This window comes from Rosa chinensis, chromosome 6 (genome assembly GCF_002994745.2).
Source record: "Rosa chinensis cultivar Old Blush chromosome 6, RchiOBHm-V2, whole genome shotgun sequence".
NCBI lineage: Eukaryota > Viridiplantae > Streptophyta > Magnoliopsida > Rosales > Rosaceae > Rosa > Rosa chinensis.
In genome coordinates, this window is record NC_037093.1 from 43,893,081 (window position 1) to 43,917,018 (window position 23,938).

Sequence of the window (23,938 nt, forward strand, 5' to 3'; positions counted from 1 at the left end):
TTATGTGGGATTGTTCAAGTATGCGGTCTCAGGTTTGAAAGAAGAGATTCTTTCGATTCGGAGCCATTCGAGAGCGGACGTCCGCAGCCCAGAAAAAGTGCGGACGTCTCTCTTCTGGCCTCGATCGAGAGTCGACGGCATGGCACGACTTTCCGAATGGACGCCAGGGGTCTGCGAAGCCGGTCTGCGGTCGGGTGGAGTCGCCGGCGACCGTTCTACAGCGCTGCACAGAACCTGCAGTTGCAGGTAAGGTGGCTGCCCAGAAACCGGCAACCCTAACCTCCTCCGACCTCGATCGCTGCCCAGAAGAGGTCTGGGACGCCTCCGGCCAGCCCCAAGCCGCAGTCGCCGCCTGGAACCGCCTACTGTGTCAATGTCAGCACTTTAGCGAAAGTGCGGACGTCTGCTTGTGATCGGGCCTACCTTTCGATTTGCCTGCTGCATTTGCTCTTAATAAAATCTCACCCATGAGTATTAGATTTGATATCGCTTTTCATCTTCTAGAATTATAAAAATAAATAAATAAAAGACTATCGACAAGAAGAAATGTGCAATATTATTTACAAGAAGTCTGTGGTGTTTGCACCAAACATATATATCCCATATATACTAGTTTCCAAATTATGTAAAATATCATTCATGATCCAGAAATGTGTGTTTCAGCTTCTCCCTCTGGCGAGATTTTTTTTTTTTTGAAAGGAGTTTGGAACCCTGTCTAGTTAGGAGGCTCAGCTCCATGTTCGGTTCCATTTATTATATTATAATTATGATTTTGCATCGAGGGGGGGGCATAACACCTAAACCCCGAGCTACAGAGAAGCAATTACAGTAATTCTCGTAAAGAACATCCAGATATGATGCTTATATGTTTCATGTTTGTGTAATTTTTCAACAACATGATTACAGGCTTTTATTTTCTATTATTGGTTCAACCATACAACGATCACCTAACAGAAACACTTCATCTTAAGTTGTCTTCTCTGAAAACTTGATGTGCATACCATCGCCAAATGCTAAAATAGGATTTCGAGCAACACGTGCTCCTTTGATTGTTGTGGAGCTGTGAAAGTTGACATAAATTTGATGATTAAGCCGAATTCAAAAACCTTGTTGTAACTTTTATCTTGAAGATGAGACATATATATGAAATTTACCTAAACTTGGTGACAAATACATGAAGAAAAGTGGCCAAGAACACTCTACTATACTCTGCTCCAGCACATTGCCTCAATCCTCCACCAAAAGGCATGAAGATCTTTGATGTAGCAATTGAATCAAGGTCCTAATACAGACAAAATCAAACATATCAAATTATCTGCTACCGAATTTTGTGATTGCCATTGCTATAAGAAAATTAAGTGAAGTTATTTGGAGAGAAGGCAATGAGACACAACCGAAAACACGCACCTTCCAACGCCATGGATTGAACTCGAGGGGATCCTTGAATGACTTGGGACTCAAGTAAAGAGCAGAGGGGACAACCATAATGGCCCAATCTTCTGGAATTGTATACCCTGCAAAGGATTTGCTTAATTAAATAATTTATTGACAAACTAAACTTCTTCTATTCGATATCAAAGGGTGTAAGCAAAGTGATAAGAGCATACCTTTTATTGTGACATCTTTCAAAGCTCTGCGTAACAAGCCAGGTGCAACATTACCCAGCCTGAGTGTTTCGTTGATAACCTATGTTTACCAAAGACCAGTGAGTCATAACACTGTAATATTGTACAAAGTGAACGAAAACATGCTTTGATGGCAGAACTTACCTGAAGAGTGAAAGTCATGGATTTATATTCGTCCCATGTGAGTGGAGAATTCGGATTCTCTCTATTTTTTAGAATTGCATCATGCTCAGCCTTATGATGAAAGATAATCAATTATTAATGTCTTAATCACAGGAGTTAGAACACTAAATTGAGTTTCAAATCAACCTTTTTTTTTTTTACTTACAGTCAACTCTTGTAAGACTGAGGGATGTTGTTCCAGCAGACTAAAAGCTAAAGTCAACACAGCTGAAATGGACTCAAAGGTAGCAAATAAGCCCCCAAATATCAACAGGACCCCAAAATCTTCTGTCAAGAACTTCTCTTTCCCCATGTCATTGCATAATTGATCAATGAAATCTCCTCGGTGTGTCTCGGGTGAATTGCATCTCTCCTTTAGCATATCCCTCAGCATGGTTGTTACCTTCTTTTGGCCCTGAATGAATAAATACATAATATTAGTTTTAAGTCCAAAAATCATGAACTATTTTGAATGTAATCCAGACAAAGTTTTTGTTAATTGCGGTCCAGTGACTAGGCATCCACATCAGCTTGCTTTTCTATATTAGTATGATGAGTCAAATTCTATTTTTCCACATACCGAATTTATCCATAATAATATTACTCAAAACAATCAATAATTTATGAGTTGTTCAAGTAAATCTAGAGTATGTGTCTAGCTCAAACTCTAGGTTACTTGACCTAGTTGTAATATGGTTTTAAATTAGAGATTCTCAGAGATATTCATAGATATCCGATTAATTGTACGATTATCTTTCCTTGTATAACTCTTATTGTACGTCTTGTAATCATCTATATAAAGAGGCCCCTATTATCAATAAAAGTACGACTCAATTCTTTCCCAAATTCAGTTTTCCTTAAACACGTTATCAGCACGACGCCCTAACCCTAAAACCTAATAGCCAAAACACTAAATCCGAATACAAAACCTTGAAACCCTTTCGGCCCCTGCCGCACACCTTGAAGCCATCGATACCATAAGTCCATAACCAGCAGCAGAACAACTAGAACAGGCCGAAAACCTAACGAACCGGCCACCGGAAGCTCTAAACCACCCGCAACAAATATTCTACCTGTTCACCACCTTCCAGACATCCAATTGCTACTAAATTTTTCCAGCAGTAGCGTCTCGATCTCAGGATACTGGAACCTGAACTAGAACCTCCGGAACCTGCCAAAAATTGACTAGACCGGTATCGGAACGACTGCACCTCTTGAACCGGCTGATCCTATTCTCAGAAGAAAAAAAAAAGGAGGACAAGCAGTAGCCCAAGCCGCGTCAAGCCCAGAAGAAGGTGTGGCCCACTACAAAAGAAGGAAAAAAAAAAAGGGAGGCAGCCCAATGACGCAGCCCAGCCCACAGGTCTACCTCCTCCGGTCAACTCTGCGGTCAACCAACTCCGGCCACTTCTGGCCGCCAACAACTTTTCCACCCACTTTCCGGTGACCTATTTCGAGGTCACTTTTTACTAAAGGTTCTCGTTTTTGGTTTTTTTTTTTTCAATTTCTCTTCTTTTTATCGGAGACTTGCAAACTCCCCTCTTCTACCCCCCTTTCTTCATCATAGGGGAGACCTAATTAAGCCGAACTGTGGGGTTTCGTGCTCACTCCAAGCTTGAAACTTATAGAGTTCTCCAAAGTTAGAGTTTGTTGAGAAGAAACGATCGACCACAAACATCATTGTTTCGATCTAATCCAACCCCTCTTGGAATCGAATTTCTTGGAAGCGACTAAGCTTAGAAATTTTTATTGTTTTTGTGGTAGCCTTTTCGCTCTGAAACTAACCCTAATTTCTTGTTCTCTTTTAGGATGAGTAACCTAAACAGACTGGACTTCGCTCCATTGGGAACAACTAGCTCTGGATATCACAAGTGGGTTCGTGATGTCCGCCAGCATCTCAAGGTCGATGGAATCCTGGATACGATTCTCAAGCCTAGCTAGGACGTGTTAACTGTTGAGCAAGCTCAAGATTTGGAAGCAAATAGAGCAACCTTAGAGGCAAATAAGGGGAAAGATTTGGCAACATCTGTGACTCCCTGCTTCCTAAACTAGAAGTAAGATGGCATAGCCTCCATTTTTGTGATTTCAAGTTAGTTATTGACTACAACTCGGAAGTACTTCGCATTAAATCCTTAATGGAATTCTGTGGAACAGATATCACAGATGCGATGTTGATTGAGAGGACTCTCTCTACTTTCCCCGTCTCTGCTTTGATGGTTGCAAAGAACTATCAAATCGATATTACTGCAGGACGGATCACAAGGTTTCATGAGCTTATTAGAGTTATGAATGTCGCTAAAAAGCATGACAACATCCTTGTGAAGAACTATAATTCGAGACCCGTGGGACAGAGCATATTCTGAAATCCAATTATAGTCGCGCCCCTGAGGAAGGGCTCCAAGAGCGAAACCCTAAATCTAGGGACAATTATGGACGTTCTGGTCCATATTCTCGCTCTAATGTGGAAGGTAACCTCCAAAATAAGCGAACAGGGAACTGAAGAGGTCAACGTGGAAAGAGAGAGGGAGGCAACGCCTCTGGCCATGTTGGTGGCGCCACCAATACTAAGAGTCATCCAAATGACGATATTAAAGCTCCTCAATCAATCAAGTTTGAGCACAGAGATGTATGTTCTCGATGCGGATTATCCGGTCATTGGGCACACATTTGTAGAGCTCGTGAAGAAATTGTCACCACCTATAAAGCATATTGTGAAGCAAGAGAAGCTCACTATATGTGGAACAAGAAGATCAAGAAGATGATCTAGAGTGAAGGGTTAAAGACTACAAATCTGGCTGGGATCAATAGATCGCCAATTTTGTTTAAGTCTTTATTTTTCCAAGAGATGTAATAGGCAATTGCCATATACTTTGTAGTAAATGTATTGGTTTAGTTTTCTTCACATAGGCTCATCCAAAATGAGTATGATGTCTAGGAAGTTTTTGAGATAAGTGGTACTTAAGCGAGTCTTGCTCCACTGACATCTCTCTACTCACCTGGTCATATTTATTTTGGAGTTATTGAAAGAAGTCAAACGACTACCTTTTTTTGCATTAGCTAGCATTTGGATTAGATTCTCTTAAGGTTAAGAGACAATGATATACTCCGTTGGCTTATGAATAAAATTTTGAGGCTTGTTCATGATTCCATTTTTATTCTGAGCATATTTCTTTGTGACTATGATGGCTGGGCCATCAGTATTAATTCAAGGACATGGAATAGCCCAAGTTCCCCTTGCCAAATGACACCTTGATTACTATCACAGAAACTCTCTACGCTCCTAGGGCAAATCGCAACTATGAATAGCCAACAGATTCCATGCAGAAACGCATGTAGAGAACGAAAATGAGTTTCTTTGCAATACCTCTAATGATTGCATCTTAGAGAAGTTTATGTGTCTCTCTAGTGGACTCTATGGCACTATTTGAGCTATTAAATCCAATAAAGTTATGAGAGAAGATATCTTGGATTTAGACATATATTGGCTTTGTCACGACAGGATAGGTCATCCTGGTCATGATATGATGATCCGTCTACTAAAGACTGCACACGGATATCCATTCTCTAGAGCAAAATGAAGCATGAATCAAAAGTTGATTCCTGAACTAAGTGTGACAGTCGCCTTCCACCACCAACCTAAGGCTGGCACAGTCCCTATCTATGACACCATGGATGGCGTCCATCATGGTGATGGCGCCTTAGGTGATGCTGGAATCACCAACTTTGCTTCAAATAGTTCAGACGCTCAGGCCCAACCAAAATCCTCATTGGTTGCTTCTACAGCCTCTCGCGCTCATTTTTCAAAGCCTGTTCCTTAGGGAAATTAGACTGAGACCATCCTATGCAAAGGATATGAAAATACTCATTCTGTTCTTACATAGAATCCATGGGGATTTTGTGGACTGATTCAACCAACTTGCGGACGTTTAAATATCTCATGATGTTGGTTGACACACAAACATGCTGGTCACGTGCTGTGCCATTGTCCACCTGTAAATGCTGCTTATAATACACTCCTAGCACATATCATATAACAACGGGCTCACTCCCCGGATCATCCTATTCAGTCAATTGGACTTGACAATGCTAGAGAGTTTACATCGAAGACTTTCGATGGTTATTGCAATGAGACTGATGTTGGACATCATATTCCCATGTACACACCCAAATGGTCTCACAGAAACGACTACGATGGTAGTTCGGACATTGGTAATGCGCACCAATCTCCTTATATCCGCTTGGGGTGGTGCAATATCACATGCAGCTATGCTAATTCGTCTACGACTCACCGCCACTCAATCTACCTCTGCGTTACAGCTAGTGACTGGGTACCAGATTCATACTTACGAATATTTGAGTGTGCCATTTATGTGCCAATTGCGCCACCACAACGTACTATGATGGGTCCTTACAAACGAATGGGAAACTACGTTGGATTTGAGATTCCAACAATCGTCCGCTACTTAATGCCCTTGCTAGGCGATCTCTTTACCGCATGTCTTGTGGATTGTCACTTTGATGAGACAATCTTCCCGTCGTTAGGGGGAGATAAGAACACGAATGTTCAGTAGGTACGATAGGAATTATCGTGGTTTGTCCCCATTATGTCTCATCTCGATTCCTGTTAAAGTGATGAGATCACACATATCTGCTACAAATATGCCTGCAAGGAAGGACGTCCCTACGAGAAGATGTAGTGCCTACCTCTGTGTCCTACACAGAGGTAGGCATAGCGCTAACGCCAAAAAGAGTGGCACTTTGGCATTATAGGCCATGGCCCCTGCTAGGATGCGTGGGAAGCCCGTGGGTTCGAAGGATACTTTGGCACATTCCAATCTTTTGATCATCAACACTCAAAATCCGTCTCATGAGAATCTTCCAGATTATGGTTATCGTTGGGGGACGCCTCAACATTAGAACATATTCCTGAGAATATAGAGCTCTTTGAAAATTACACTAGTGTACATGAGATGTGGGATAGAAACTCCATCATAATTGATGATGTAATCACGCATTTCATTGCGCATGAGTTTGTTAAGTCTGATGATATCGAACCATGCTCGGTTGATGAATGAATGCCAACGTAGAGAAATTTGGCCTAAATGGAAAGATGCGATCCAGGTTAAGTTGGATTCTCTAACGAAGAGGAAGGTTTTTGAGCCAGTGATGTCAACACCTCCTGACATAAAACCTGTTGACTAATGGGTCTTCGTTAGAAAGCGTGATAAGAAAAAGAGATAGTAATCTTGCCTTATGGCGCAAGGCTTCTCACAAAACGCCCTGGAATCGACTACGATGGGACATATTCTCTCGTAATGGATGTCATTGCACTCCACTCCACTACCCTGTCAGTTTGGTTGTTTCCGAATAACTGAACATGCAGCTTACAAATGTGGTCACTACATATCTCTATAGGGATCTAGATACGGAATATACATGAAGGTTCATGGTGAACTTCATTTACCCAAGTCAAGTGGCTCTAGACCACGGAGCGCGTTTACAATAAGGTTGAAACGCTCACTAAAGTGACTACTTGATTGGGAAGGGATATGCCCACGCGTTTCCATAACAAGTTTCGGATTCCTTCGCGGTTCATGTTGGGCATGATCTTCATTAGAAGCCCTTAAAGAGTTAAGGGAAACCGCTGAACACTTGAAATCCGATTTTGACATGAAGGATTTTAGGAGAACACAATTATTTCTCAATTTGGAATTTGAGCATCGTGTTGATAGATGCTTAGGCATTTTAACAAGGTCAAACCTTCAAGCACCCCCATGATCGTTCGTAGTCTTGATCTTGAAAATGATCCTCTTAGTCCAAATGATGATGACGAAGACATGCTAAAGGCAAAAGTGTCATGCTTAAGTACAATAGGCGCATTATTGTACTTAGCTCAATGCACAAGACCAGACATCTCATTTGCAGTGAACTTGTTAGCTATACATGTGAACTTGTTAGCTAAGGTATAGCTTTGCGCCAACACGATGCCATTAGATTAGTGTAAAAGATATCTTTCGGTACTTGAGATGTACGATTGATATGGGCTTGTTCTATCCCTATAGAGAGACGATGGATTCGGACCCATCACACACCAGGAACGCCGCTAACACTGGTTTGCATCCTCTATTCATATCCCAAAACGATATGTGTTTTGGAAGGTTTTGCTGATATTGGGTATCTCTATGACCCACACAAAAGTCATTCCTAAACTAGTTAAGTGTTCACCATGGGTAAGACCGTGATATCTTGGAGGTCTACAGAACAGACCCTAGTCACTATATCTTTGAACAATGAAGATATTATTGTTCTTCACGAAGTGGTTAGTGAATGTATATGGATTGGATCCATAATTACACATGTTCAAACAATTGTGATTTGAAGTCTACCACAGATGAGCCTACGAGCATTTAGGATAATGCTGCTTGTTTTGAACGAATGAAGCAAGGCTACATCAAAAGCGACAACACCAAGCATAATCAACAACAACAGACTCTCCTTAAGATTAAAGTGAACTAGGTTCGATCTGAGGACAGTGTGGCAGACTTGCTCACTAAGTCAATGCCTAAATTCCACTTTCGAGAAACATGTTAGTAGCATCGTGTACGGAAGTTATCCCAACTCCCATCACCGTGGTCATCAGGGAGAGATGCAAACATCAGGGGGAGATGTCTACATGTATGGTCTCGAAATGTGAAGGGTGTGTTGTGCTCTTTTTCCCCTTCAACCGAGTTATTTTTGTCCCACATGGTTTTTGTTACTCGGCAAGGTTTTTAATGATGCAACGAGAGGAGCACCACGTTTGGTCGACACAAGGGGGAGTGTTCAAGTAAATCCAGAGTATGTGTTAGGCCCAAACTTTAGGTTACTTGACCTAGTTGTAATAGGGTTTTGAATTAGAGATATTTTCGGAGATATTCATAGATATCCAATTAATTGTACGATTATCTTTCCTTGTACAACTCTGATTCTATGTCTTGTAATCCTCTATATAAAGAGTAGGGGTTGGTTCAGGAAACCGAAAACCGAAAAAAAATCGAGCCGAAAGCGGAACAGAAGCTAAAAAACACCGAATTGAGCAAAAACCGCATCGAAATGAAAAAACCGAACTGAACCAACCGATTCGGTTTTCGGGTGTCAAAAACCGAACCGAACCAAAAAAAACCGAAGATACCAAAATGACGTCGTTTTGGCTATAAGTCAGAAACCCTAATGAGTAACGCAATATAAATAGTTTCTGATAGCCTCACTTTTCCCTTCGTTAGTTCCTCTCTCTCTCTCTCTCTCTCTCTCTCTCTCTCTCTCTCTCTCTCTCTCTCTCTCTCTCTCTTCCGCCTCTCTTCCTCCATCACACTCTCACACAAGCACATCGCACATAGATCTAACTCCAATATGACCAGATCAGACACCGATCAAGACACCAAACAGTTCCATATGGAAGTCGTCATCACCGGCGCTATCAACAAGTGAGGGGTTCATCAACACCGTCTTCTGGGTCCAGACCATTCTCAACCGAAGCTTAGGTCGGGTACAGGGCAGACGAGATCTGAAGAGTCCGGCGTCCCCAATGAATATCTTCGTAGAAAGGTACTCTCTTTTTCTATTTATCAAACGATTTAAACTGTGTTTCACATCAGACTGATATTTCTATTTGTTGGTGACAATGTATACTATTTAGACAACTATATTAAGGAGTAACTTGAATCTAGTCTCAAATGAGGAGCTCATGTTGTTTGTTCCTTGGTGATATGGAGAATTGAAGATTTGAAGGCATGGAGCTTTACAGTTGGTAAGCACTTCATATATATTATTCTTCCCCACTTTTCATGATAAGATCTGTAATTTTGGTTGTGCGATTGGTTTGGAATGGGAGTTATGTAATTTCGGGTCTAAATTTATGAACTTTGGGGGTTATGTATGTCAGTTATGAAGATTACCGTGAAAATGTAAAATAGGCGTTTTGATTGAATGGCTTTAGTCATATGAAAATTGAATATATATAAACTGTACAAGAAAGAATTGCTGGGTTAGCCAAGTATTTGATACATAAATAATCAAGTGGTTTGCTTTGAGTAGGAAAAGAAATAAACGGTGCTTAGTCTGCCTTTTTGTTCCCTGTTTCAGATCTAAAGCACAATAGAAGTTACTTACGCTAGGCAGGTTATACTTGAACTTAAAAGAAAATCTTGGGTAACATGTTTATTCTGAACTTTCTTTGCAAGATGGAATCATATGTCAAGCAATTTAACATTGAATAACTACTATGTAATCTGGTCTGTTTAACAAGACATTTATTAACTGATTAACATATCAAAATTATTGAATCAGTTTTGCGTTTTGGTGTTGTTTTCATTTGGGGCATGTATTCTATAATTGAGATTATTTTCACTACCAAGTCTTACTGATTTTGAGGCATAAGGTGGAGGTAAGGGGTAATTTGAGATAATACTATCTGATATGACCATTGATATGATCTGATAGTAGAATATGTATTGATTCCTCAGTCTGCCTGTGCCATGTTTACATTAATAGGCTTGGACATCAGACATATAGGCTTGGATAGTAAGTTTAATTATATTATATATTTCGCTGTCTGATTAGTTTTTGGTCTACTAATAACTATTGTTTACCTTTGGCTTTCCATACAGAGGCTATGCCAAAGAGAATCCTTGAGTTCATGAATGTGCCTGGCTTGACTAGGGAGAACGTAGCTAGTCATTTGCAGGTTTGTTACTCTATAAGTTTATATATAAGTTGATAGATGTGTATAAATTTGATGATTATATAGAGACTTCCTTTTTAAGCCGTATATCTAGCTAGCTATTAACACCAATTCATGTCACTTCCCATTTCAAGCAAAGAAAGTTATTATATTTTTTATTTATCAGAAACATAGGACAAAGATTGACTGTGGCGTTTTATATTGATTTGGATTTAGAGATTGACTTAGTTTGTCTGATCTGAAATGTATGCAGGAGGTTTGGCAGAGATTACAATCATCAGTTTAGAGACAGAAGAGGGATGCTCTTTTTTGTTTTTGTTTTTCATGTCTTTTGCTTGTGTGGGTGGTTATTGGTTAATGGGTTGCTCTTTTATTTTATTTGTTATATGGAAAAGGCTCCAATGGCCTTGATTCCTAATTTCCTAGTTTCCGGAGTAATTTTTGTAAGTAGATGGACTTGAATCTCTCGAGTCTACACCAATGTGTTTGATGCATAGTTTTATTTTTTGGTGAGGAAGGGCCTAAAAGGCTAGCAAAAAGGGAGAGAATGAACTATAAAAAAGACCAGGAAAAAAAAAACACAATTATTAAATTATTTTTATTTTAAGAAAGTAGAAGTCTGTAAAAATCTGTTTTTTTTTTCAAAAAAAAAAAAAAAAAAAACCGAAACTGGGCTGAACCGAACCGAACTGTTTGGGTCGGTTCGGTTTTCAGTGTCAACTTCTCAAAACACAAAAACCAAACCGAACCGCACCGAGTCCAAATTCGGTTCGATTATCGGTTCAGGCTCGGAACCGAACCCACCCTAATAAAGAGGCCCCTATTATCAATAAAAGTACGACTCAATTCTCTCCCAAATTCAGTTTTCCTTAAACATGGGTCAATTAATTGAGAGTTAATGTTGTTTTTCAATTAATTTTGTATTCAAAAAAACCACACCAATTATAATATGTCATCAACACAACAAAACCATTAATTGATGCATAGTCATTAAAAAAAATTATAACTTAAATAAAATGATCATATCTTACCATTATTTTTCTACACCCTATATCTTGTCTCTTTTCTTCTCCTTTATTCTCATCACTTTCTTCTTGTTTTCACACTTTCATTATAGAATTGTCATGTTGTTCAACTTCATTATACAGTCAAATAGATATTTCAGATGGGTATTCATAAGAAAGTTTTGATCTGTCTAAAGAGGTAATATTCTACATTGTGCGTATTTACCTTTGCATCTTAAGATAAATCGTACAAAGGAGAGAAATTCTGGAAAGGGAGATGCATTTTTCATATTTAAAGGGAAAGGCAAGTTGCGAGGGTTATTTTTTTTCCGTATCTTTTGATTAGGAACAATGTTAAAACTAATTTGCTCTTTTTTCATTACCTTGTGCATAGATATGTTTGCAATTTTGATACCTAGTACAAAGATAATTTCTGAAGGGGAAAAGGCAAGCTGCATTGATTTTTTTTTTCCTACCTTTTTATTAGGAACAATGTTAAACTAAGTTGCTTTTTTTTCATTACCTTGTGCATAGATATGTTTGCAATTTTGATACCTAGTACAAAGATAATTTCTTAAGGGGGAAGGCAAGCTGCATTGATTCTTTTTTTTTCCCTTTTATTAGGAACCATGTTTAAACTACCTTACTCTTTTTTCATTACCTTGTGCATAGATAGATAGACAGACATGTGTGTGTGTTTGTGTATTTGCACTTTTCATACCTATTACAAAGATAATATTCTAGAAATGGAGATCCATTTTGCATATCATAAAAAAAGGTAGAGTAGTGTTGATTTCTTTTTCTCTACCTATTAATTAGGAATAATATTAAAACTCGACCATGGACTAGTCTATTACTATATCTCTAAGTATTGTTGTGTCAACGACGCTACTTAGTTTGTCTTCTTTTTTCTTTTTTGACTCTATGATATAGATACACTATATTATTTGAGAATTTATTGACCTTTCATGTAGGTATACATGATATGTTTACATAGATTTAAATGTATATTATTTATTGCACTAAATACTGTTCACTCCATGTACTTTAAGGGTCTCTACATTTCAGTCCCTCGGTTTTTAATTTCATCAAAATATTCTCTGAACTCTCAATTCTCATCAAATAGGTCCAATTCGTCAAGTCTCCGTCTAAAAGCACCGTTCACTCGTGACGTGGCACACCAATAAAGTTTGGTGGGACCCATTTTAAGAGTAAAATTTCTATTTTACCCATCCCATCCCCTTCTAATTTTTTAATTATTTTTTTCTTCTCTTTTTTCATTTTGCACCCCTCTTCTTTCTAGGCAGAGCTCAACCCCATCGCCAGCACTGATCTCAATTTTCGGATCACAAAGCCTCAAACACTAAGCTCATTTGTGTATCAGGCCAATTGTTTGGTTAAGACTTCATAGTTTTAGATCATATGAGACTCATGTTATGAACGACTACGACTCTTTGTATCCTTAATCGGAGAATTGAAATAGAAGGAGAGAGAGTTGAAAGAAGAAGAGATAAAGTGATAAACATAAAAAATAAAAAAAGAGAGAGAAAAATAAAAATAAAAATAAGTGAGGGTATAATAGACATTAATGGTGCTTTTGAATGGAGAGTAACGGAATGGATTTATTGGGTGAGAATTGAGAGTTCAGGGAGTATTTTGATGAAATTAGAAACCGAGAGACTGAAATGTAGAGACCCTCAAAGTTCAGGGACTAACTAATATTTAATCCTTATTTATTATAATTTCCTTAAGTATATTTTAGAAATTTGAAATTTAAAATTTAAATATTTAAGCTGAAAACAAAGTCCCCAAATTATGAGATTTTGATGTTTGTTTCCTTTATTTTCCTTGAGGGCAAAATGGACAACGAAAAAAGTGACTGGAATGCAATTAAAAATAAAAAAGTGGTCGGACTACAATGAAAATTGATGTAGCAAATTTGACCTTGATTAAAATACCTCTATTCTAAATCTATTTGATCTCAATAATTGAAAGGAGAAAGTTCTGCAGCTTCTATAATTATTGATGTTAAATATTACCTTCAAACACTTGTAGTATCCAGTACCAGGTATATTCAAAGGAAAGGACATAAGACCTTCAATGACTTCAGCAAATTTCTCACTCAGGTTCTCAGTTGATTTTTCAGCATCATAACTGATCATCTGCTTTGCACTAAAATTCAAAACCATCTGCACCGACAAGGAAAGATACGTACGTTACTTATGATAGTAAAAAGAATTCATGATAAACACTGTAATGAAGTGATTATGTGGGCTTGTAACTTACAACTGAGGCAGCATGCTTCACTTCAACAGATGCCCTACTAGACCACGAATGAAGAGTTTTGTTGACGCAATCCTCCATTTCAGGGAGCAACTTTTCCTTGAGGTTCTCAGCACCGAAGTGTTTCATGAATGTGCTCCTTATGTACTTGTGGATGATGCCAGTTGCATTTGCCTTGGTATCGCCTACAAAGACTTTTGATATTGCATCCATGTACCATAGTTCAACAAACTTGCCTTCTTGCTGAAATATGTAGTTATTGAACTCAGGATCAGCTGATATTACGACAAGTCTACCCGCCAAACTAGTCCGGAATATAGGCCCATATCTGCAAGGCAAAGAGAACAACACCTCTGTTAAACTAGATTTGGCATGCAACACAGTATCATCAGAATTGAGGATAAACAAAATAAAACAGATGACCCAATGAAAAAGATAACATTGTAACTTGATGGTCAAAAAATTGAATTTTACTTTTGAAGTCTCTTCTTAATGAATGGATGAACATCTAGGGAGTAGCTTGGAATGATCAAACTTAAGGTCTCTCCAATGAGAGGCAAGCCCATGGAACCAGGAGGCAGAACCCCATTGCATTTTGGGTTCCTCCATTTGGCTATCCAGTGAGTGATATATATCAGTAGCAGAGCTACTAAACTCAATCCCACAACATTCCACATTCTAACTACACTTTCTGCAAATGTGTTAGTGTATGTGAAATTGTTTCAGAACATAGAAAGGGTTCCATTCTATTTATACAACTCGAAAACAATGCATACCCTTTCAACTCTCAAGTACGAGTACGTATTGTTACGTGAGTTGCAGCACACAAATCTTGACAAAGTGTAGCCCAATATCAACTCAATATCCACCAATCTTGACAAAGTTGTCCATACTACATTAATGCTTTGACAAAGATGTATATGTACACTTCCCAACTGAGGATAGTTATGGCAGCAGCTCTATAAGAGCATAATTGTAAATCTGTATGAGCGTGCTTGAATATGCAGCAATACATTATGTTGTAAAACGAACATAAAAGAATTTGAAAGAGGGAGAGAGTTTGGACGCAGAGAGATGGAGTGTATCTTATTCATCTCACCATGAGGAGGTTTATATAGGACTACATGGTGCACACAAAAGGAATCGCTTAATTACAATTCAATCATTCCAACAATTACAAGCCTATCAATCACTAATCAGTAGTGATTGGCAAAGATCACTCAACATATATTTCCATGATTATCCGCAATTATTTACAACACTCCCCCTTGGATATTCCATGTCAATAGTGTTGCCTGGGCTGTGTGCTTCTAAGTTCCCTCACCAAAAACCTTGCCATGTAATAAAAACTTTGTGGGAAAAAACAACATTGGCGGAAGAAGAAAAAGAGCACAACGCGCGTGAGTGTGGAGTAGTCGTATCATAACTTCAGAGATAGGTGTATAGTCTTCTAATCAGCATCATAAATAGGTAGTATGTCTAAGAGCGGGATGCACTAGAGTTGCTGCACCAGAACCTCGCCCGGTAAACCTTGACAAAGTGCTGCTCTATATCCACCAATCTTGACAAAGTTGTCCATATACTACATTAATACTTTCACAAAGATGTATATGTACACTTCCAAACTGAGGATAGTTATGGCAGCAGCTCTATACGAGCATAATTGTAAATCAGTAAGAGTGTGCTTGAATATACAACAATACATTATGTTGTAAAACGAACATAAAAGAATTCGAAAGAGAGAGAGAGAGTTTGGACGCAGAGAGATGGAGTGTATCTTATTCATCTCACCATGAGGAGGTTTATTTAGGTTTACATGGTGCACACAAAAGGTATCGCTTAATTACAATTCAATCGCTCCTACAATTATAAGCCTATCAATCACTAATCAGTAGTGATTGGCAAAAATCACTCAATATCTATTTACATGATTATCCACAATTATTTACAACACTTCCCCTTGGATAGTCCATGTCAATAGTGTTACCTGGGTTGTGCACTTCTAAGTTGCCTCGCAAATTAATAAAAATCTTGTGGGAAAAAACAACCTTGGTCGAAAGTCAAAAAGAGCACAACGCGCGTGAGAGTGGAGTAGTCGTATCATAACTTTAGAGATAGGTGCACAGTTTTCAGAGATAGTCGTATCACAACGCGCGCTTCTAAGTTGCCTCGCCAAAAACCTTGCCAAGTAATAAAAACCCTATGGGAAAAAACAACATTGGTCGAAGGAGAAAAAGAGCACAACAAGCGTGAGTGTGGAGTAGTCGTACCATAACTTCAGAGATAGGTGCACAGTCTTCTAATTAGCATCATAAGTAAGTAGTATGTCTAAGAGATGGATGCACTAGAGTTGCTGCACCAAAACCTTGCCCGGTAAACCTTGACAAAGTGCAGCCGTAGAGCAGCAGCTCTATATCTACCAACCTTGAAAAAGTTGTTGTCCATACTACATTAATGCTTTGACAAAGTTGTATATATACTACATTAATGCTTTGACAAAGTTGTATATGTACACTTCCCAACTATATGGATTGTTATGGCAACAACTCCATAAGAGCAGAATTGTAAGTCAGTAAGAGCGTGCTTGAATATACAACAATACATTACCAGATTTTGACACGTACAACAGCAGCAATGATCAAGACGGGTGACCAAATATAGAATAGTTAGTGTAGACAAAATTCAAGAAGACTAAGATATAGAAAGATTATAATCTGCAAAATATTCAAACTGCCCCGTACACTACGTCAACTATCTGCTGTAATGTGAAGAAAAGTACTTGAATTGCACTAGACTACTAATGGCCGACATTAAAACCTGGCATTTGGCAGAGAAACAGAGAAAGGGTTCCATTCTATTTATACACCTTGAAAACAATGCATACCCTTTCAACTCTCAAGTACGAGTACGTACTACAACAGCAATGACCAAGACGGGTGACCAAATATAGAATAGTTAGTGTAGACAAAATTCAAGAAGACTAGGACATAGAAAGATTAGAATCTGCAAAATATTCAAATCGCCCCGTACACTACATCAGCTATCTGCTGTAATGTGAGCAAAAGTACTTGAATTTCACTAAACTACTAATGGCCGACATTAAAACTTGGCAGAGAAACATGGCCGCCACTTTAGAATACTGCTCAAGATTCGTGGGAAGACAAGTTCCTGTGTAACGTCCCGAACCTGAATTCACCGGTTTACTAGTCATTTGGACGGTAAATGATCTTTACTTTCACTTTTACTTTCGGTTTAGTACTTTTAGTGGCCCTAAAAGTTGACTTTTTGTTCGGGTCAAAATTTGAGAAAATGTTCTTCATGAAAGTTGTAGGGGACGTTAAACCGAGCGCGTGGATATGTGGTACGTAAAAATCGGAGCTCGTATGTGGAAGTTATAAGCGAAAATGTGAAAATTACTGTTCATGGTAAGTAGTATAAATTTTAAAAAGTTACTATGGCCAGTAAGTTTTCTTTTTTTTTTCTCTTTTCTCTCTTTCTCCCGCGTTTTTCTTCCTCTCCTCGGCTCTCTCTGCAACTCCGGCCATCTCCCTCTTCCGGCCACCTGGGAGCGAACAACCAGCACCAGTCGACTCCTCTACCCCTACCCAACCTCCCCACGGCGGTAACTCACAGCGACTGGGCCGGAAAATGACGCATCGAGTCCTTGAAGTTTCACTGTAGCAGAAGTGGTCAACGCCGATATCTTCCGTTTTCGGCCGTCTCCGGCCACCAAACCGGCGTCGAAGGTTCGGTTTTTGGCAAGGATCATTTTGCCCCTAGCCTCAAGCCACGATTTGCAGCGTGGAGGAAGAATCGAAGGTTTGAATTTCGTGACACTGTTCACATTTCGGTTATAATCTTCACCTTAATTGTTGAGGTAGTTCTAGGCATATTCTGGCTTTGTTGTAGTTGAGAGAAACGTTGGGCTAGATGAGTAGGTGGTGCTGCCTGAATTTGGTGGTCATCGGAGGTGGTTGCCGTCGGAGTGTGGGTCCCACGCGCCACCACTGTGGGTGGAGCGTGGAGGCGTGTTGGGCTGTGTTTTAATTCCAATTTTTAGCCCATTAAATCCTACAAATATTGTAGAGCTTGTATATGAAATTTGGTGAATTTTGGAGAAGCTTGGAATTAATTATGAATTTTTGAAGTTTAGGGTTTCGATTATCGAATTACGAGAATCCGGCCGTCGGATATCTCTCAGTTCTGCCTTGGAACCTTTAAATTAACGAATTGGTATTAGTAGTATAATTTGGGTTGCATCCGAGGAGAAGTGGAGATGTTATTATAAGGAATGGATTTGAGGAATTGTATTAATTTGTGGAATAACTATTCACGGAATATATTATGTACAGGGTGACGTACCGAGCGATTGCTCGACGAAGGAACTCATATGCGTGATCACCGGAATAGTACTGTGAGTGGACTTTTGTTTTAAATAATGATGCATGCATTTATTTTCTTGAATTAATGCTTTATTTAATTAACATATTACTTTCCGAGCATATGAATTGATTTCGGAATTTGATTTCGATTTATCTCGTGGATTTGCTTTCAATAATGATTTTCATGAAGTATTTATGATTTATACCGGTTGTGAATTACGGATATTAATTTGTTATGCTCGGATTCGAATTTATAATTGATGTTGATTTTCGACGAATTATTTCAGAGGTGATTTCCGGAATTATCTTATTTATATTATATTTATATTTGTCGATTTGGGATTTTTAAGAGATTTTCGAAATGAGATTTCGATGGAGTTAGTCTTCATATTTATTTATTTATCGACTTTCGGTTTTGGCATTGGGAATGCCTTAATGATGATTTCGAGATTTTCTGGAATATTATCGGAAATGGGATTTCCTAAAGAAATTATAATGATTTATTAATTCTCGCCCATTTGTTTATGATTTCAAGACTATTTTGGCGTGCGGGGTCACGTCGTTGAATACATGGATTTTATCTTGAGAGATTTTGGAGAAGCCTTATGGATTTACGGATTTACTGGTTTTCGATGGTTTCTCCTCACCATACGCGGGTTGTGTGATTAGGTCTCCTCCTCACCGACTTTGTGTTGGTGAGTGGCAGTTGAGGTAGCTTATTCTCCTCCTCACTTACTTTGTGTTGGTGAGTGGCAGTAGAGGTGACGTATTCTCCTCCTCACGTGGGTGGCAGTCGAGGTAATGTTCTCCTCCTCACACAATCTATGTGTGAGTGGAAGTCGAGGTTATTAGTTCTCCTCCTCGCACAATCTATGTGTGAGTGGCAGTCGAGGGTAGGTAGAGCCTGGGAGGCTCCATTACCCGTATGGTGATATCTCTTCCCCATATCCTATCATTACTTGACTAGCGGGGCCTAGTCCGATTTCCGTTGTTTGTGACTAGCGGGACTAGTCGGTTTTTCTTGAGCGGAGTTTCTTGTGGTTTGTTTTCTTAATTATTGCATGCATCGGGAATTTTAAAGAAATAAATGTGGGAAAGTATAAAATCCCTTTTGTTTAAATTGTTTATTTTTGTCCACTCACACTAACGTGTTTTCAATACTTTCCCCTGGGCCCTTCGGTTTCAAATGCCCAGTTTGCAGGCGAAATTAGTTGAGGTCGGGCGTACATTGGAGTTGAGGCATAGTCAATAGCATGGCTTCCGCGTCTATCCTTGAATTAGGTTTTCCTTATATACCTTTCCGTTAGAATCGCTCTGATTATCGATGAGATTTATGTTATTCAAGTTGAGATTTGTATTTTGTGAATTGGAGGATGATGTTGATTTGGGGAGCAGGGTGGCTCCAGGAGCATAAGGATGAATTGATTTAGAAGTGTATATGCTTTCTACAGGTTTTGGGTAACCCATTTTGGGGGAAGTTCAGCCAAATTTTTGGTAGAATTTCTTCTAAGGTGGGTCCCGCAGGGCCACTTCGGATTTCAGGGGTGAAATCCGGGGCGGGTCCTGTCATCCTGAGCCCTTGATGACAGTCTTCCGGGACCGTACTTCTGTAGAATATGCTGTAAATATTTATTTTCCTTGTACGTATAGATTACGTCTCTCTGTATAATTGTAGGAGATCGTTTCCTATTAGGATTACTCTTGTATCACTTTATAAACCTTATTCTTGGGAGGTGAATATTATTGAAGCATTCCAAAACACATTGAATTCTTATTTTCTACTTGGTATCAGAGCAGGCTTTCCTGCACCGTATTCCTCTGAAACCCAAAACTCGAATCTCGAAGAACTTTACGAATCCACCAATCAAAGTTATTTTTCCACCATCACAAGTCTATTTCGAATTTTCCACGGATAGCCTTGAAAGTCGTAGCATAGCTACATCAAGTGGGGACAACTTTATACCACCACAGCCTGCATATATAATTGTTTAAGCCTAACTGACAAGCCGACAAGCTTCCCTGCCCCACCAACAATCTTGTTGTAGCCGACAAACCAAGCTCTGCTACGAGCCAAGCCTAGCGGACAAGCATTATTGGCTGCTACAGTTCCTACAGGTCAATTATTAATTTTATACAGGCCCCTTTTTTTGCTAGATGGAGGGTGACGCTGCCACCCTTGCACTCAACAACATGCCTCCAATTATTAACCATTATCATACCACCGCTCAAGATAACTCAACGTTTCCAACTGTCATTGCCTTGAATGAATCCAACTACACCATATGGGCACCCCTTATGAAGATGAGGATTGGAGCACGAGGAAAAGTTGGCTATCTCACTGGAGCTACAGCTGCACCAAATGTAGATTCTGCTGATGTTAACGTTAGAGTCCGCGGGAGTCTCTAGTTAGCTTTAAAGAGAGAGAGAGAGAGAGAGAAAGAATGACACAAGCAAAGTATAGTGGTTCGTCTCTGCCTTAGCGGGAGACTACGTCCACTTGAATATTGTACTATGTGTGTTTGGGCCTTGCGGCCCAAGGGGATTACAAAGTGTGTAATGGGATGATGTTTAAGTGGGAGGAGACATTCCTTTTATAGGTGAAGGAAGCCATCTCCTTTACATTTTCTTAGATGTGGGATGTAGAAATCACTATTCTAGTCTAGAAAGCCTAGTTGTGAGGGCATGTTGGCAAGGCCGGGAAGGTGGCTTCCCGGCGACATATTTGCCACTTCCGGATACCGTAGCGTAGCTTGAACATAGGGCTACGGGATGCATGTCTCAGTTGGGCCTCACCATGGCTTGTGGGTGTCCCAAAGAGGGTGTTATTTATGCTTGGTGATGTAGAAAATCCTCCATGCATAGTGAGAGGTATCTACAAGTCCCCGAAGTCCCCAAGTAAGAGAAGCTTCTTGGTTGGGGAGTTATAATCATGAAGTCATCAAGCATAAGTAACTGGGCGGCACGGAGCCCTTACAAGTCCCCGAACTCCGTAAGCAAGAAAGGACTCGTTATTCTGCACAACAAAGACAAAAACACGCATATGTAGAATGCTCGTTGCATTGGGCAACAAACGTGAGTTGCATTGATATGCATTGGCATATATGAATGTATGAGGTGCGTGATACATGTTGATGTATACATGCAAATGGCGCCGAGTATGATCGATTATGACGTATAAACTCGAGGTTACATGGTTGTGTGAACATATGAATTACATATGCTAAATGCGTGATGCGCGAAAGAAAAATGAACTAGGTCGAGTTAACGAGGTTACACTCGGTTTAAGTTGCATGAGTGCCATGAAGGCAAGCGTTTGTAATTCGTGAACGATGAATACGTGAATGCTTGTGTTTGTTTGGTTTTCGCTCGTATTAATGGAACGCAAAAAGAATTCGATTTGTCACAAACGGTAAATGACAAATGGTAGAAAAATTCAATGTTCCATTAACGTGTAGTGTGTCGAGGAGACATGAGTGTAAAGCTTAGGAATGCCGGAAGGTAAGAGTGTGAAAGCTCGGGGGTGTCGGGAAGGCATGAGCGGGAAGCTCAAGGGTTGCCAGGAAGGCGTGAGCAGGAAGCTCGTGGGTTTCCGGGAAGGCATGAGCAGAAAGCTCGTGAGCGGGAAGCTTGGGGTTGCCAGGAAGGCATGAGTTGGAAGCTCGTGGTTACCACGAAGGCTTGAGCGGAAGCTCGTGGGTTGCCAGGAAGGCATGAGCGGGAAGCTCAAGTGTGCCGGGAAGGCATGAGTAGGAAGCTCGGGGGTGCCGGGAAGGCATGAGAGGAAAGCTCGGGGGTGCCGGGAAGGCATGAGCGGGAAGCTCAAGTGTGCTGGGAAGGCGTGAGCAGGAAGCTCGTGGGTTTCCAGGAAGGCATGAGCAGAAAGCTCGTGAGCGGGAAGCTTGGGGTTGCCGGGAAGGCATGAGCTGGAAGCTCGTGGTTGCCACGAAGGCGTGAGCGGAAGCTCGTGGGTTTCCGGGAAGACATGAGCGGGAAGCTCAAGTGTGCTGGGAAGGCGTGAGCGGAAAGCTTGTGGTTGCCGCAAAGGCATGAGCGGAAGCTCGATGGTTTCCGCGAAGGCATGAGCGGTACGCTCGTGAGCGGGAAGCTCGAGGTTGCCGCGAAGGTTTGAGCGGAAGCTCGTGAGCGGGAAGCTCGGGGTTGCTGCAAAGGCATGAGCGGAAGCTAGTGGTTGCAGCGAAGGCATGAGCGGTAAGCTCGTGAGCGGGAAGCTCGAGGTTGCCGCTGAGGCAAGAGCGGAAAGCTCGATGGTTGCCGGGAAGGCATAAGAGTAAGGGCTCGGGGGTTGCCGCTGAGGCACGAGCGTAACCGTTGCTAATTATGTTGGGCTGTATGTACAAGTCCCCGAAGTTCCCAATCAAGGAGGGTGTTCTTGCGGGTTGATACCAAAGCGTAGCTTTGTGTCGTATATCGAGCATAATTAGTGCAAGTGCGTCGTCCATCTAGAATTTGTCGGAGCGAACGCTTATGCCCTTTCGGGTGGGCCCCTGCTAGGCCCTCCGAGGAGTCCCCAACTCCTGGTTATAGACTTCCGTATGGTCTAAAAATTGTTTAATGAGGGGAGCTGCATAGAAGCAGTGGGCGTTAGGTAGCGAACCTAATCTTTGATACCCAAGCGTCAGGGGTTAACTGCCGGATCAATGGCTACCGTGGGCTACGTTAACAGGTCCCTTTGATCTTTCCCAAAGGAGAAAAGCTTGACTGCAATGCCGCGTAGCGGTCATTGTCATTATGAGGCATTGCCTTATAGCATTGGCGGTTGGTCGTGGACCATAGACTCGTGGAGTCTAGACCCATTTAGGTCTTTTTCCCGTTGGGAAAATTGTACAAGGTATGGTGCCCGGAGGCTGGACAATATGCTTACATAATGTACATGTAAATATTGCTTGGTTGTATGAACAACAAATAAGCATGGCATAGCTTGTTTGATTGTCACATGTTTATTTAATTAAATTGTAATTAAATAGAAACATTGCATATGTGTATAGCATGTATTCGTAATGAAGTTGCTAATAAAATTTTTGATATTGTTGTAAACATGCCTAAGGATCATGAAGACATGTAAATGCATATCAAGTGTGAGATATTGTAGGCATGCTTAGAGGTAGTAAAAACATGGCACTAGCTCAAATTGAAAGAGCGTAAAGAAAGGAAGATATAGTTACTTATCTTATACCGATTTGGAGCGAGTTGGAGTTGGAATTGATGTAAGTACCCAAATCATGTTGGAGTTGTCCAAGCATGACGCTCCATTGCTTTGGCGGACAAAGTGTTCCGATAATGTACATCAACATGTCATCGAGGTACCCTCTCGTTCTTTAGCCAAGAGCTTGGACGTGCAGCTGTGTCAGAAGAGTTGGAAACTCATTTATATTCGAAGAAGAGTGAGAATGAGTGCAGGTGAATCTCAGGCGGTGAAGCAATGGAGACGAGCGAACTGTGCAGTTGTTTTGCGGTCGCGCTGACTCTGATCGAAACTGCAGGGTGCAGAGATTAGGTCTGGGGTGCCAAGAGAAGGATTGAATATGGGTGCCCAGAGAGGCTCAGCGGAGGATGTTGGGCGGTGGTGGCTAGCGGAGGCAGCTTTGCTGCGGTAGCTTTAGCCAGCTGTGGAGGCCAGTGGTGAAGTTCAACGGTGGCTCCTGGCAGGGCAGCGGAACTTGCTAGCGGAGGATGGCAGCGGAGGCTCCTAGAGGTAGTGTCTTGCTTAGAGGGAGATGGAGGTCAGCGGTGCTTTGCTTGTGG

The 23,938-nt window shown here is 40.6% G+C and overlaps 1 protein-coding gene across 1 annotated transcript; it reads right to left on the reverse strand.

Annotated features, from left to right (window-relative positions):
- Positions 1-924: 924 nt before the first annotated feature.
- On the reverse strand, positions 925-14,470 carry LOC112173771 (cucurbitadienol 11-hydroxylase). Its single transcript, XM_024311454.2, has 9 exons — positions 14,268-14,470; positions 13,797-14,121; positions 13,550-13,699; positions 1,954-2,202; positions 1,770-1,859; positions 1,608-1,686; positions 1,408-1,514; positions 1,155-1,282; positions 925-1,060 (listed from the first exon to the last, which is right to left on the reverse strand). The coding sequence occupies exons 1-9, from the start codon at positions 14,468-14,470 to the stop codon at positions 967-969; spliced, it is 1,425 nt and encodes a 474-aa protein (XP_024167222.2). The 3' UTR covers positions 925-966.
- Between the last annotated feature and the right edge of the window lie 9,468 nt (positions 14,471-23,938).

Bases quoted from the DNA above. Each gene is read 5' to 3' on its own strand.
- LOC112173771 (XM_024311454.2), bottom strand. From the start codon at position 14,470: ATGTGGAATGTTGTGGGATTGAGTTTAGTAGCTCTGCTACTGATATAT. The intron at 1,515-1,607 runs GTATGCTCTTAT...AATCCTTTGCAG, and splicing joins GAAAGATGTCACAATAAAAG to GGTATACAATTCCAGAAGAT. The intron at 1,283-1,407 runs GTGCGTGTTTTC...TGTCTGTATTAG, and splicing joins TCAATCCATGGCGTTGGAAG to GACCTTGATTCAATTGCTAC.